This window comes from Aquarana catesbeiana, linkage group LG03, assembly GCF_042186555.1.
Source record: "Aquarana catesbeiana isolate 2022-GZ linkage group LG03, ASM4218655v1, whole genome shotgun sequence".
Lineage (NCBI taxonomy): Eukaryota > Metazoa > Chordata > Amphibia > Anura > Ranidae > Aquarana > Aquarana catesbeiana.
Window position 1 is genome coordinate 344,097,420 of NC_133326.1, and position 14,589 is coordinate 344,112,008.

The 14,589-nt window shown below is 40.9% G+C and overlaps 1 protein-coding gene across 1 annotated transcript in view; it reads left to right on the top strand.

The window, feature by feature from the left end:
• The window catches only part of SH3TC2 (SH3 domain and tetratricopeptide repeats 2), a 190,077-nt gene that overhangs the window by 141,032 nt on the left and 34,456 nt on the right, over window positions 1-14,589 (top strand). The window contains 1 exon segment of the mRNA XM_073620584.1: window positions 12,102-12,235. Coding sequence (XP_073476685.1) covers window positions 12,102-12,235 — 134 coding nt within the window.

Here is a 14,589-nt window from a genome sequence, read left to right on the forward strand (position 1 = left end):
TCTATGCTGATATCATAATAATTTGAGGACACTCGTACTGGATCATTTATAGAATCACTTTGTATTAGTGCACTTACATAACAAAGTTCCCTTTTTTCTTTGCTTTGACTTACAAGCATAGCAAAACAAATTAAACTAGTAAAATGCAGTAAAACATGGCAGAGCACATGTTAATAATGTGTGTTTTTTCATAAGTTCATAGTGTCAGTGCAGTCTCTTTTGTGTGTTTTATGGATTTAATTGAGTTCCGATCAGAGAGGGGATACAGCTGGACATCTGGAACATATATTTGTAGGCAGATTTGTGCAAACCAAGAACTTTTTTTTTCTTTTTTGCAGTCATCTTTTTAAACCTAGATATAGAGACAAAAGGAATATAAATTGCTTTAAAGTAGCGTAGCAGCCTGATGTTTAGGTAGGGTTGGTCTTAAATTTATTAGCCAAGTGATAGTTGCCTTGGCCAATTGCTAGGAGGTCAACTGACTTCACCCTAATTCTGGAATTGCTGCACTCCTCTCTTCTGTCGCTGGGTGGCCGGGTACCTGGTGGCATTAGATAAGACAAGGGCATTACAAGGACAGATTAGAAGTATATGAGGTATCACAGCCAATGGACAGGGATTTTCTTGAGTCCCTTGGCCTGCTGGGAGAGCCTATTTATTTGGGTGGAGTCAGGTGATTGGGGTTCTGTGCCACCTGGACAGCTGTCTGGGAGGATGTGTGTTGTACTGCCCTGGGCTGCTAGGCCAGAGACCTGAGGCCTATCCTGGGGGCATCTGGCTGCTAGGCTGTCTGAGGGGCCTATCCAGAAGCAAGAGAGCAGTGTAGGGTTGGGACTGCAGCTTGCGGTCCAACCAGAAGTGACGGTTCTGCTGGCCGGAGAACCCGTTGTGGTCAGAGGTAGAGGGGAAGCTGTCGCCACTAAGAGACCATCCACCTTGTTACCAAGTACCAGAGCAGTGTTCTCACCAACCAGGGTCGGTGAAGAATTGGGAAACTTTAGCAGGCGCCAAGAAAGGGACCCAGCCAGTGGAGGTGATGCTTGTGGAGCATTGTTGTGTGTCAAGCCAGGGACCAAGCAGGCCAGTGGAGTGATGCTTGAGGAGTATCTGTGAGTGCCAAGCTAGGGACCCAGCAGGGACGCGGGGGTTACGCTTGAGGAAGATACTGTGTGAGAAGCTTGGAAGAGCTCAGGGAATTCAGTGGCAGTGGATCAGCAAGTCTAGTGAGAGAGACTGGGAGCTCAGTTGAGTGAAGATCTACAAGAGGAGATTGTAGAGGAAGTAAAGAAGTTTGTTACAACTTGTGTTAGAAACTGCTACAAGACTGTTGCCATAGGAGACAGCGATCCTGCTCGTGCAGATGTGGTGTATTGCTGGTTGCCTTTCCCTGTATGGCTGCCTGCCTATAGAAGTCTCATAGCCTGTCAATTAACATTGCAACTGCTAAAGGGTGTCCTGGCCCTAACCCTCTCTCCCACAGTTCTGTTTAAGAGACAATAAATCTCTTTGCATTCAAGAAGTGTCTGGCGCCCATTAATCTACCTTGCATTGCACCCACCATGCCTTGTAACCCACTCTACATATAAGGATGTCAGCTGTCCCTAACTCTGGAGGTCACCATTAAGCCTGGAGAGGCCCGGGACTTGGCTACAGTAGAATTCCAGTATAACATTGGAATTAATTTAAGGACCAAAATACAGCTGCCCTTTAACTGTGGCTACAAAGTGGGGAAGGAAAGCTGTATGTAAAGCTAGGACATATTTTAAGTCAGCCTGATATAGAACTCTTCAAAGTGGTAATCTAGAATAAACTAATCTGAAAAATGCTCCCTCTCCAAATGTATTTTTGTCCTTAAATCAATTCTCAGCATCCTCTGAGTGTTGTCCACATTGACAAATACTTACCGTCCTTCTTGTTCCAGTGATCTTTAGACCCCTTTCACACCAAGGTGTTTATGAAGCGTTTTAGCGCTAAAAATAATGCTCATAAAACGCTCATAAAATGCTCATAATACGCTCCCCATGCATCTCAATGGACCCTTTCACACAGAGGCGTTGCGCTGGTGGGGTGTTGAGAAAAGTCCTGCAAGCAGCATCTTTGGAGCAGCTTTTGAGCGTTGAAAAAAGCGCTTCAAAAACGCCCCTCTCCATTGAAATGAATTGAAAACGCTGTAAAAACGCCTGAAAAACGCCTATAATCCGCCCTGAGCTGTAGAAAAGTCACATGATCTCACAAAAAGGTAAACATGCAAGCAGAAATGAGAACATCTACAACAACAGGACTGGGCTTGTGGGAAGGTCAGAATGATTAAACAGACCATCAAAGGGATTTGGGACTAGTGGGAGTGGGATTAGGGTTCTGGTTTTGGGACTAGTGGAAGTGGGATTAGGGTTAGGGATTTGGGACTAGTGGGAGCGGGATTAGGGTTAGGGATTTGGGAGTAGTGGGAGCGGGGTTAGGGATGTGGGAGTGGGATTAGGATATAGATACCTACGTTGCAATGCTCATCCGAGTATAATTTTTTAACTTGTCTGGGTGCACTCTCAAGTCCTCGTATAGCAATGCAAATTGTCCAATTGAGGTGTGTGCGCTTGGAGGATGGGATGAACCCAATAGCGATGGTGCTGCCTCTGTTGGTGGATATGCTCCCAATAGAGTAGCACAAATAACAAAAACAGCTCCATGAACTCCATCTTCTTTATTTACCCTCTTTCACCTCAACGAGATATCAGGAAGTACACAGGAAGTGATGTAGGGAGATGGAGTTGTTCTTTGACGCCGATGCTTCAATAACGCTTGAAAAACGCTGTTAAAACGCCTGCAGCGTTGCGTTAATTTTGCCGCTAACGCCCCTAAAACGCTGTAAAAACGCGGTAATAACGCTATGGCGTTTTTAGGGCATTTTTGAAGCGCCTTGGTGTGAAAGGGGTCTTACTGTGTTACACTTCCCAATGCAGCAAAGCCTTTTCAGCAAAAGCATCCTATTTCTAATGCACATGAGTGATGCACCCCCATTCCTTCCTATGAGCAAACCATACTTGGCTGGACCGCTGCAGACCTCCATGGGTATGGCTCATCCAGTGAGGCCGCAGTGCACATGTGCACTAAGATGAGATTCCTGCGGAGAGGCAGGGCCACACAGTAAAGATCACTGGAATGAGGTCAGGGGGAACAGTTGGGCAGCAGTTTGGGGTGGAGAGATTCGCTAAAGGACCAAATGAACAGTAGTCTTTTTTATAAAATACCAGGATTCAGGCAAGTAAGGATCCTCTGGCCAAGCTTATTTTTAGGTCAAGTAGATATTATACACCACTTACCTATTAGCAATTAGGTTCTCACCTGGTTATATCTTGAAAACTTAGACTCCATGATGGTTTCACCTAGCCAAAAGCTGAAGAGGGCATATCTCACATATAGGACATAAGTCAGCGTAATTCAGTACCCCCGATGTCAACCCAAAATTCTGTTTGCCTTGAAGAATGAACCTAAGTTGAATGCAGTTCTCTCTTTCTACAAGAAGCCACATGGAGGTGCTATTGCTCAACAACTACTGCATTAACATTGTGATGGTTCATAAAACATACAGTGAACGACAGCTCTAGATGCTTAAACGAATGTGGTACTAGGAGTAAAATACATCTATCCAGGAATGCTGGACTCCTTGCTGGCAAGTTTTTTGCATTTTTCATAGCTAAGTGGTTACTGATGTTGGTAAATGTTTGGTCCAACATGAATCCCTAAAATAGAATAATGCCTTGTTTTGCTATCTGATACTGCATTGTATTAGACTTACAGATTGTTAGTACTAGTGCTTTCTCAGTCCCAAATGGATTTTCACTGATAGAAATCAGACCTTTTCTAGTAAAATGCCTTCGTTTTTATCCAGACATTCACTCCCTAAATGGCCAAAACTATTAAATGTAACTGGCATCATAAAACACCTCATAAAAATAAAATGCCGTACTATTTGGTATGCACGTGTTAGATGCTAAATTAAATTATCCTTTTAAAGTATTGAATTTATTGTTTTATAAAGAATATCATACTATATATGCAACCTGTTTTGGCATTGTAACATGTAAACAGGACATTAGAAGAAGTATTTCTTGGAAATAAAGCCCCAGAAGAATAGATAGTTGGAGTCTGACAGGTGTACTTTGATAAGCTAACTGGAGAAAATAATTCAGATTATTTATACTTGATAGGTAGTAGATTTCATTATAGACACCATACACCAATCTATAAGATGAAACAATCAGCGCCACAAGTACAAAATATTGTGATGTTTAAATAAGATAACCTAATAATAAACGTGCTCAGCTGCTAAACATTCCAAGTGGTACACCACACTAATATCAAAATAGATAGTAAATAAATAAATGTAGCGCTATGTGTAAAAATATATATAAATATAAAGTGCAAATTTCTAAAATAAATAAATCCTACATATAAATGAATAGTCCATAAAATGAAGAAATTAAGAAATAAAACATGAAAAACTCTTCTTGTTATCAGTGTATCCACACAATTCCACCACAGTGATTGTTCGTCCTCAAAAGGAGTGCACACCACCACCAGTAAAAACGCGCGCTCACCTCCCAGATGAGTCAAAACTCATATGCGGATCTCCCCACGAGCTCTATACTCTCACTTCCTCTTCCCAATCAATGGTGAGTAATCCAGATGGCTCTTTTCTTAATGGTAACTCAGCTCATTAACATCCAAAGAAACAAATCACCTCCCAGCTTGGCTCAAGATGCCATGAGTTCAGGACATGTAAATAAGTATAGAGACCATAGTGTTCTCCGTATAAAAATGTATTCAAAGCCCCCAAAGAGACAAGTTGCACTTTCAAGATAAAAACTTTTAAAATCACATAAAAACCTCCAGAGTAGCATCACCGTGTCCACATACACAGTGCCTGGCTGGACGTCACTATCAGCACTTCCCTTCTAGGGAAGACGCGTATCGGCCAATCACAGGCCTTCCTCAACTTTCTACTGAGGGGAGCCAGAGAGAGTGAGACATACTGTTTGGAAATGTGAGAGAACCCTAGGGTGACGCAAGCCAGGCAAGCGGGGGAGCAGAGGGAGAGGGAGCAGCCAGAGAAGAAGGGAAAGGTGCAGACTCCATTCAGTCATCTAGCCAGGGGCATTGTGGCCTACCTCTCATCTGCCTCCATCCAGCCTACAGGAGTGATCATCAGACCGGACCCAGAAGGACAATTGTTACAGGTCAGAGCTCTGAGCTCTGAGACTACCCTGAGCTCTGAGACAACACACAAGAGACTACCCTCTTGTGTGTTGAACACTTGTTTGGGGACGCTACTTCCTACAGTGAAGTATCTTAACCTCTGGGACCACTACACCCTTTCACAATGAATTGTTTGCCACACTTTGCAAAGATACCTTTACCCTTGAGGATTACAAGTACCCTCATCTGAAGTTCAAGCTCTCCACTTTGAGTTTAAAAGGCTTCACAGATGGCAGACTTTGTGGTAGAATTACTCACTGGGCCAGTAGTTAGCTACTGTATGTTCTAGTGATGTAGTTAGGCCCCAATACGTAGTGGCATCACTCCAAATTAGAGATATTTCGTTATGTTGCTCGCTGTTTATTATTTCTGCTTGCAATGTTGTTCTCTACTCTCCTGATCCATTCCGGCAAGCCCTCTTACATAAAGAGAATGAACGTCAGTCCTTTTCACTTCTTTGTGTCTTTGTAATATATCGCTGCCACTTTTACGACTGTCAAGTCTGTTCAACCACTGTTTACTTGGGGCTTATTGCCATTTTTAATAAAGACAAATTATAGCAATTGATGTATCGGTGTATTGCTGGGTCCAGTAGCAAGACAGAATATTATTGCAAATGGTAGAAGAGCCCATCATTTACCAGCAGCTCCTAGCAGGCAGGTTGCCATTTTGACTTTGTATGTTCCTTCAAAGGCATAATGCATTTTAATGAATAAGTTGTTTGGCTTTCTAAATGTCTTGCCAATGTAGATTTGGCAGCAACTAAATGTCATATGAAAACAAGCATTGTGTTTATCTGTATACTTAGTTATAAAAGTTAATGCATGCAGAAGGTTTTAAATCCCCTTTCTCAAATTCTAAAATGAGTTTACAGATTTTTTGTTTGTTTGCTGGGTTTCTTATATGCCACCTACAGTGCTACCAAAAAATAAATATATAAAACACTATTAATTTATACCATAACAAATATTCTATACAAATAAAAATAAGTGTCTTAAATCAATATATGAATGCATCCGCAAACATATAAAAACATTTTGAGTAATTATGATTACATAATATAACTGGGTACTAACATTTATAGGTAAAGTTGATCCAGGGAATATCCGATGGCCTCTTGGGGGTTCAGGAAGGATTTTTTTTTTACCTGCTGGGGCAAATTGGATCATGCTTTTTTTTTTGCCTTCCTCTGGATCAACTGTGGGTATAGGATTGTGTATATAGGATTGTATATTTTTTTTTCCCTTTTATTGGTTGAACTAGATGTCTTTTTTTCAACCAGACTATGTAACTATATAAGTGACTTGAAAAAGTATTCATACCCCTTGAAATTTTCAACATTTTGTCATGTTACAATCAAAAGTGTAAATGTATTTTATTGGAATTTTATGTGATAGACCAACACAAAGTGGTACATAATTATGAAGTGGAAGGAAAATGATAAATGGTTTTTCACATTTTTTGTGCCGTGCATTTGTATTCAGCCCCCTTTACTTTGATACCCCTAACTAAATTCTAGTGGAACCATTTGCCTTCAGAAGTCACCTAATTAGTAAATAGAATCCACCTGTGTTTAATTTAATCTTAGTATAAATACAACTGTTCTGTGAAGTCCTCAGACGTTTGTTAGAGAACCTTAGTGAACAAAAAGCATCATGAAGGCCAAGGAACACACCAGACAAGTCAGGGATAAAGTTGTGGAGATGTTTAAAGCAGGGTTAGGTTATAAACAAATATCCCAAGCTTTGAACATCTCACGGAACACTGTTCAATCCATCATCTGAAAATGGAAAGAGACTGAGACTGGACAGAGACTTGAGACTGGGGCAGAGGTTCAACTTCCAGTAGGACAACGACCCTAAACATACAGCCAGAACTACAATGGAATTGTTTAAATCAAAGCATATTCATGAGTTAGAATGGCCCAGTCAAAGTCTAGACCTAAATTCTTAGGATGAGCTTAGGCATGTTCTAACGCGCATGTGCAGAGTCTGCCAGGAAGTCAGCACTGCACATCGCGAATAGTAGGCAGTGAGACATTTTCCCAATTCTCGGCAGCAGAGATTGAGAAATGTGTCTCACTGCCTCTGATTAGCGCTGTGCAGTGCTGACTTCCTGGCGGGCCCTGCGCGTACGGGTTGCGAACACTCCTGAGCTCATCCTTACTAAATTCAATTGAGAATCTGTGGCAAGACTTGAAAATTGCTGTTCATAGACGCTCTCCATCCAATCTGACAGAGCTTGAGCTATTTTGCAAATGGGTGCTGAATACATAATGCACGCCACACTTTTCGGATATTTATTTGTAAAAAATGTTAAAAACCATTTAGAATTTTCCTTCCACGTCACAATTATGTGCCACTTTGTGTTGGTCTATCACATAAAATCCCAATAAAATACATTTACGATTTTGGTTGTAACATGACAAAATGTGGAAAATTTCAAGGGGTATAAATTCTCTTTCAAGGCACTGTAACTATGACAAAAATACTGTGCAAATCAATAAATCAATAATTCATCCAACAAGCAATACAGTAAAAAAAAAGAAAAATTGTGCAGAACCAATTCAATTGTACAGCCAGGACCATAAATATTGGGACACCGACACAATTCAAATCTTTTTGGCTCTATACACCACCACAATGGATTTGAAATGAAACAAACAAGATGTGCTTTAACTGCAGACTTTCAGCTTTAATTTGAGGGTATTTACATCCAAATCTGGTGAATGGTGTAGGAATTACAACAGTTTGTATATGTGCCTCCCACTTTTTAAGGGACCAAAAGTAATGGGACAGATTAACAATCATCCATCAAACTTTCACTTTTTAATACTTGGTTGCAAATCCTTTGCAGTCAATTACAGCCTGAAGTCTGGAACTCATAGACATCACCAGACGCTGGGTTTCATCCCTGGTGATGCTTTGCCAGGCCTCTACTGCAACTGTCTTCAGTTTCTGCTTGTTCTTGGGGCATTTTCCCTTCAGTTTTGTCTTCAGCAAGTGAAATGCATGCTCAATCAGATTCAGGTCAGGTGATTGACTTGGCCATTGCATAACATTCCACTTCTTTCCCTTAAAAAACTCTTTGCTTGCTTTCGCAGTATGCTTCGGGTCACTGTCCATCTGCACTGTGAAGCGCTGTCCAATGAGTTCTGAAGCATTTTGCTGAATATGAGCAGATAATATTGCCCAAAACACTTCAGAATTCATCCTGCTGCTTTTGTCAGCAGTCACATCATCAATAAATACAAGAAAACCAGTTCCATTGGCAGCCATACATGCCCACACCATAACACTACCACCACCATGCTTTACTGATGAGGTGGTATGCTTTGGATCATGAGCAGTTCCTTTCCTTCTCCATACTCTTCTCTTCCCACCACTCTGGTACAAGTTGATCTTGGTCTCATCTGTCCATAAGATGTTGTTCCAGAACTGTGAAGGCTTTTTTAGATGTTGTTTGGCAAACTCTAATCTGGCCTTCCTGTTTTTGAGGCTCACCAATGGTTTACATCTTGTGGTGAACCCTCTGTATTCAATCTGGTGAAGTCTTCTCTTGATTGTTGACTTTGACGCACATACACCTACCTCCTGGAGAGTGTTCTTGATCTGGCCAACTGTTGTGAAGGGTGTTTTCTTCACCAGGGAAAGAATTCTTTGATCATCCACCACAGCTGTTTTCCGTGGTCTTCCGGGTCTTTTGGTGTTGCTGAGCTCACCAGTGCATTCTTTCTTTTTAAGGATGTTCCAAACAGTTGATTTGGTCACACCAAATGTTGCTATCTCTCTGATGAGTTTATTTTGTTTTATCAGCCTAATGATGGCTTGCTTTACTGATGTGACAGCTCTTTGGATCTCATATTGAGAGTTGACAGCAACAGATTCCAAATGCAAATGGCACACTTGAAATTAACTCTGGACCTTTCATCTGCTCCTTGTAAATTAGAATTTTCAGATTAGAATTGTGTCGATGTCCCAATATTTATGGACCTGACTGTATATAATAAATCAATTATAGGTCCATAAACCATGTGGTGTTTAAACAAACTTCTTCCACAAGGTGAGAAATCTTTAATGTGGTTTAGTGTCTTCACTGCCTTCACCCTGATCATCATTAATGTAACTCACGCTCCAGATTTGATTGACCACTTATTACAAAATGGACAAACAATGCAGGGTAACAATACTCAAAAGCACAGGAATCCCTTGGTTCCTACAATCTTCATAACACTCATGAACAAAATGCCCCATTCAGAGTGCAAAAAGAGAAAGCTCCTAACGTTAAACAACTTCTTTATTAAACACGCCAGCAGGACCACTCCTGAAGATGTTTGTATAGATGAAACGCATATAAATATTTATTTTAAATTATTCAGATACTTATACAGTAGCTTGGGTTGAGGGAGTTTAGAGTAAGCACAGAAATGTTTGTATTTGCATGCTGGGTTCTTTAGTCTTCTTACTTATTGAACTCATTGTAGGGCTTCTGGGGAGGTTTTACGATGCAGTGACTGTGGACTACAACAGTAGCTGGCAATTGTTGTAGTAGCTTGTTGGGTACTAGTTTGCTTAGAATATAGCATCTTGGATGGTGGCTACACCACGCCTCTTGACATTGGTAAGCCTATAATTAGGTCCGTATAATGTACAGCACTGTACCTTTCTTCTTCCTAGATGTCCTCAGGCTGCAATTTTTATACTAATAGCAAATGTTATACCTCAAATAATGTTCAGTTGTACACTATAAGTCATGCAACTCCATGTCAAATGCTCTAATATTTCACAGAAAACCCAAAGAGGTGTCCACTCGCCAGACAATTATGACCACAGAAGCGTAGGTCTATACATGCTTTAAAATGTCCTCTCAATCAGACAACTCCCATGTCCTAATCTTAACACCAGTGGTGAGGTCCTGGTTAAGAATTCATGCTAGCCTCTGGGGCCTAAGAGCTGGGAGATCAGGAAAACACTCTGAAGTACATATAGACCTACACCTGTGTGTTCTTATTCATCTGGTAAGTGGACATCTTTTTGTGTGTTCTTTTGAAGCTTGTAGTATTTGCCATCCAGTGGTGTGGCTTATACATGTTGTTTTGTAATATGTCATTTAAGGTGTGTCAACCCTCTCTACCGATACTTTCCTGGACTTTGTCGGACCTTCTAGTAAATTTGACAGACTAGGCTTGGAGATGTAACACACTTTCATCACAGGGTATCCTAGATTTCGAATTTACGCTGTTATAGGGTTTGGGAGCTGCTAAATATAAGTGGGACTGCACTGATAAAGCATCTTCAGTGGCCTGGGTACTACACTGAAGATTAATTTTACATTTTAAATTGCTATAAAAATATAATGTCTGTGTCCTAATGCTACCTACAAGATATGGGGTGTTTATGTTACTGTACAGTATTGCTATGTTCTTGATTTAAGCTTAATATCTGGCCATTATACATATTGTCCATCATCTAGCTTCTGTGGTCATATATATGTAGCGCTGGTAGATTTGCGATCTACCATATGTTAGGTAAATTTAGCAACTTGTTCGTTAAATAGGTTAGGTTTGCCTCTGTTCCAGTTTGGCTGACGTTGTGTGTGTTTCCATACTGACCGGTGGGTGTCGCTGTTATCACTGGTCAGTGTTGGAAGGACAGCGTGTCGAAGCGTATGGATGCTCTTCAGTCCCGCAACTCGGTGGAGGTGGTCCTCCGAGTTGCATTCTGGGCGAGGGTATTTTTGGGACAGACGCCATATTGTGGGGTTCGTTTTACAGCCACCTGCTGGCCCTCCTGGCCGACAGGTATGCGTTAGAGAGCAATCTTGTGGTCCTCCGTTCCGGAGGCCCATGCCTCTGCGGCGCAGGGGTGGGCCCAGAAGCTTGTCTGGGGCCTACCACAGCAGCCGAGGAATGGTCCTGAGCTGTCTATCCAGAAGGGAAGAAGCTGGACAACCAGGGAAGATCCCAGGGGAGGACCCGTCATGGAAGGATCACGCAGCGTGCTGGTCTGGAGAGGGGCCTGGTGACTCGGTTGGAGGACGTATCCTAAAAGTAACTATACAGCATAGTGTTGCCGGGTTGGCTTAAAGGTTCAAGCACTGTGAATGACGTTCATTGCAGAAAACCAATACATCCTGTGGCAGAGGATCGTACAGGTTTACCCCAAACAAGTCTGTGGCAGAGACTTTTGTTCGTGCTACGTACTGGCTGCTAGGCAAGTGAGAGAGGCCTATCCAGGTGAGCAAAGAGTGTGTCCCACGAGGGGAGTGCATTCTATTGTAATATCAAAATTCTACCAGGACATTTGTCAAGAATCTTACAAGAAGATATTTGACTTTCTTCTGCGGTTTCCCTTCTGCCTCTTTCCTGCTACTTCCTTAGTAAATCGTTTAATAAAGCATTGAAAACGTATTCAAGTGTTGGTGCATGAATCGTCCAGAGGTAAACTCAACGGAACCCTAGACCCGGTGCCGGTAAAACAGAGGGAAGAGAGTGAAGGTAACAAGCCCGCTTAAACCAGCAGCTCCATCGAGAGTTAGTGCTACATATAGTATGGAACAGTCATGTGTGAATGATCTTATTCTTTGGAGATCCTTTTTTCACTAGTATCAGTGTAGATTATTTAGAAATAAGATGAAAAAAATAGAAATAAAATAAATAAATATATTTAAAAAAAAATCTAGGTAAAACTGACATTTAATAGATTCTTTCACTTTGCTTTTTGCACAGACATATGTAATAATGCTGTTAGCATCACAATTTGAATGTAATAATATACCATTATTTGGTTATGACAGTGGACAATATTTATGAAGTGATTTGCACCAACTCACTTGGATGTTTCTTGCAGGTGTAAAGACTTATTATTTCTTAGTGAGGAGGAGAAGATTTCCTTGAACTCTTTTGATGATGAAGCTCATAGAGGCTCTGCAGATCTTCTGCGTAGTTTGGCTCAGACTGATATCACGTCAGTGTACAGGATGGGTAAGTAAAAATGTGATCATTCTTAAGACTAAAAGATTTTGTCTACAGTTCTGGGCACTTTTGAGCCGGTAGCACCCAAACACAGTTGCTGTTTAGGAAAATGTGGCCATTCTCAAAGGGCAGGTACCTCACCATCTGACCCACTGCCATGGCTGAGCTTTAGGGCTGGCAGCTGAAAAGAGTAGGTATGTGTTCTGGCTATAAGTAGTCTCTGTGTGGCAAAGTAAGAGGTTCATTTAATTACTGCACTGCCCCTGCCCATTCACACCTGAGCAGAGCAAATTTCAGTTTTTATTTGAGAGTTTTGAGCATTTTTAGAAGTGTATTACAAGTGTTTTAGAAGTGTATTATAAGCATTATACAGTGTCAGGTGTTTTTGTTTAGCCAATATAAATCACTAGGGAGAGGAGACGTTAGGAGATTAGGGGTTGAGAGCTTCTGAAAATGCACAACAAAACAAAGGTCATAAAATGCTCATGTCACACGTTTTCGGGCATTGCCATTGAAGTCTATGGGACCCAGTCTGCCTCCAATCTGCCAAAAAGAAGCTTGTGTACTTGTTTTCAGAGACAGGCATTTTGCTACAGGCGACAGAATGTGAACAGGGGTCATTGAAAATAATAGAACTTACTTTGTTGAGCGGTTTAGAGCTTCGGGTGTGAATAGGGCAAAATTGTGTTCCGGGTATGAGACAGGAAGTCTCGGCTCGAACCCAGAACGCCTGAGCTACATACAGTTTATACAGCACATCCTGCGGCCTTGCGTGTTAGTGAGGGACATAGTTTGGAAAGTAAAGTGTATCAAAAGCTGGAGTTCAGCTTTAAGTTTTAACCTACTCTTTAGGTCTTTAGGTCCCCTTCTAGTTAATGTGTTACTAGTAAAGTAAGATTATATTGTTTGTAGAGACATAATGTATTTTTAATTTTTAAATTCATGCTGCTGTGCATGAGTAATGAGCAGTGAAAAATAATTTAGTTTCACAGCGCAGAATTAACAGGGCACTGATAGACTCGGAAGAAGCATGCTGCTTTATGCAATTAGTAAACTGATGCATGTCTAAACATTGTTTTCTTGCTAACAAAATGTCTTTGATTCTGCAAAAAAAGCAGTAGTGTACAGTAACCAATCATAGGTATAGCAGTTAGCTTATATAATAAAATAGGTACTTTTTGTACTATGGTATTGTTAAACAAAGCTCTAACTGATCCTATATTCATAATACTACCTGAGATACACCTGAATGATTAAAGTAGAACTATAGGCAAAACTTTATTTTTAATTTTGAATAGAGCAAGGGAGGGTTATAACCCCTGTCAGATTTTTTTATCGCCATCTGTGTCCAGTTGCCGAGATTTCTCTTCACTTCCAGTCCCATAACCAAACAGGAAGTGAGAGGAAATACCTGCAAATTAAGGGAATTCCTTGGGGACCCCCAGATCACCGGAACTAGTGTCTCCATTGGAAGATTTGCCATCTGTTACTTTTCCATCCATCATCTGAAAATGGAAAGAGACTGAGACTGGAAAGAGACTTGAGACTGGGGCAGAGGTTCAACTTCCAGTAGGACAACGACCCTAAACATACAGCCAGAACTACAATGGAGTTGTTTAGATCAAAGCATATTCATGAGTTAGAATGGCCCAGTCAAAGTCTAGACCTAAATTCTTAGGATGAGCTTAGGCGTGTTCGCAATGCACACGTGCAAAGTCTGCACGTTGCGAACACGCCTGAGCTCATCCTTACTAAATTCAATTTATTTATTTGTAAAAAAATTTTAAAAACATTTAGAATTTTCCTTCCACGTCACAATTATGTGCCACTTTGTGTTGGTCTATCACATAAAATCCCAATAAAATACATTTACGATTTTAGTTGTAACATGACAAAATGTGGAATATTTCAAGGGGTATAAATTCTTTTTCAAGGCACTGTAACTATGACAAAAATACTGTGCAAATCAATAAATCAATAATTCATCCAACAAGCAATACAGTAAAAAAAAAGAAAAATTGTGCAGAATCAATTCAATTGTACAGTCAGGTCCATAAATATTGGGACACCGACACAATTCAAATCTTTTTGGCTCTATACACCACCACAATGGATTTAAAATGAAACAAACAATATGTTCTTTAACTGAAGACTTTCAGCTTTAATTTGAGGGTATTTACATCCAAATCAGGTGAATGGTGTAGGAATTACAACAGTTACAACAGGGTTTCATCCCTGGTGATGCTTTGCCAGGCCTCTACTGTCTTCAGTTCATGCTTGTTCTTGGGGCATTTTCCCTTCAGTTTTGTCTTCAGCAAGTGAAATGCATGCTCAATCAGATTCAGGTCAGGTGATTGACTTGG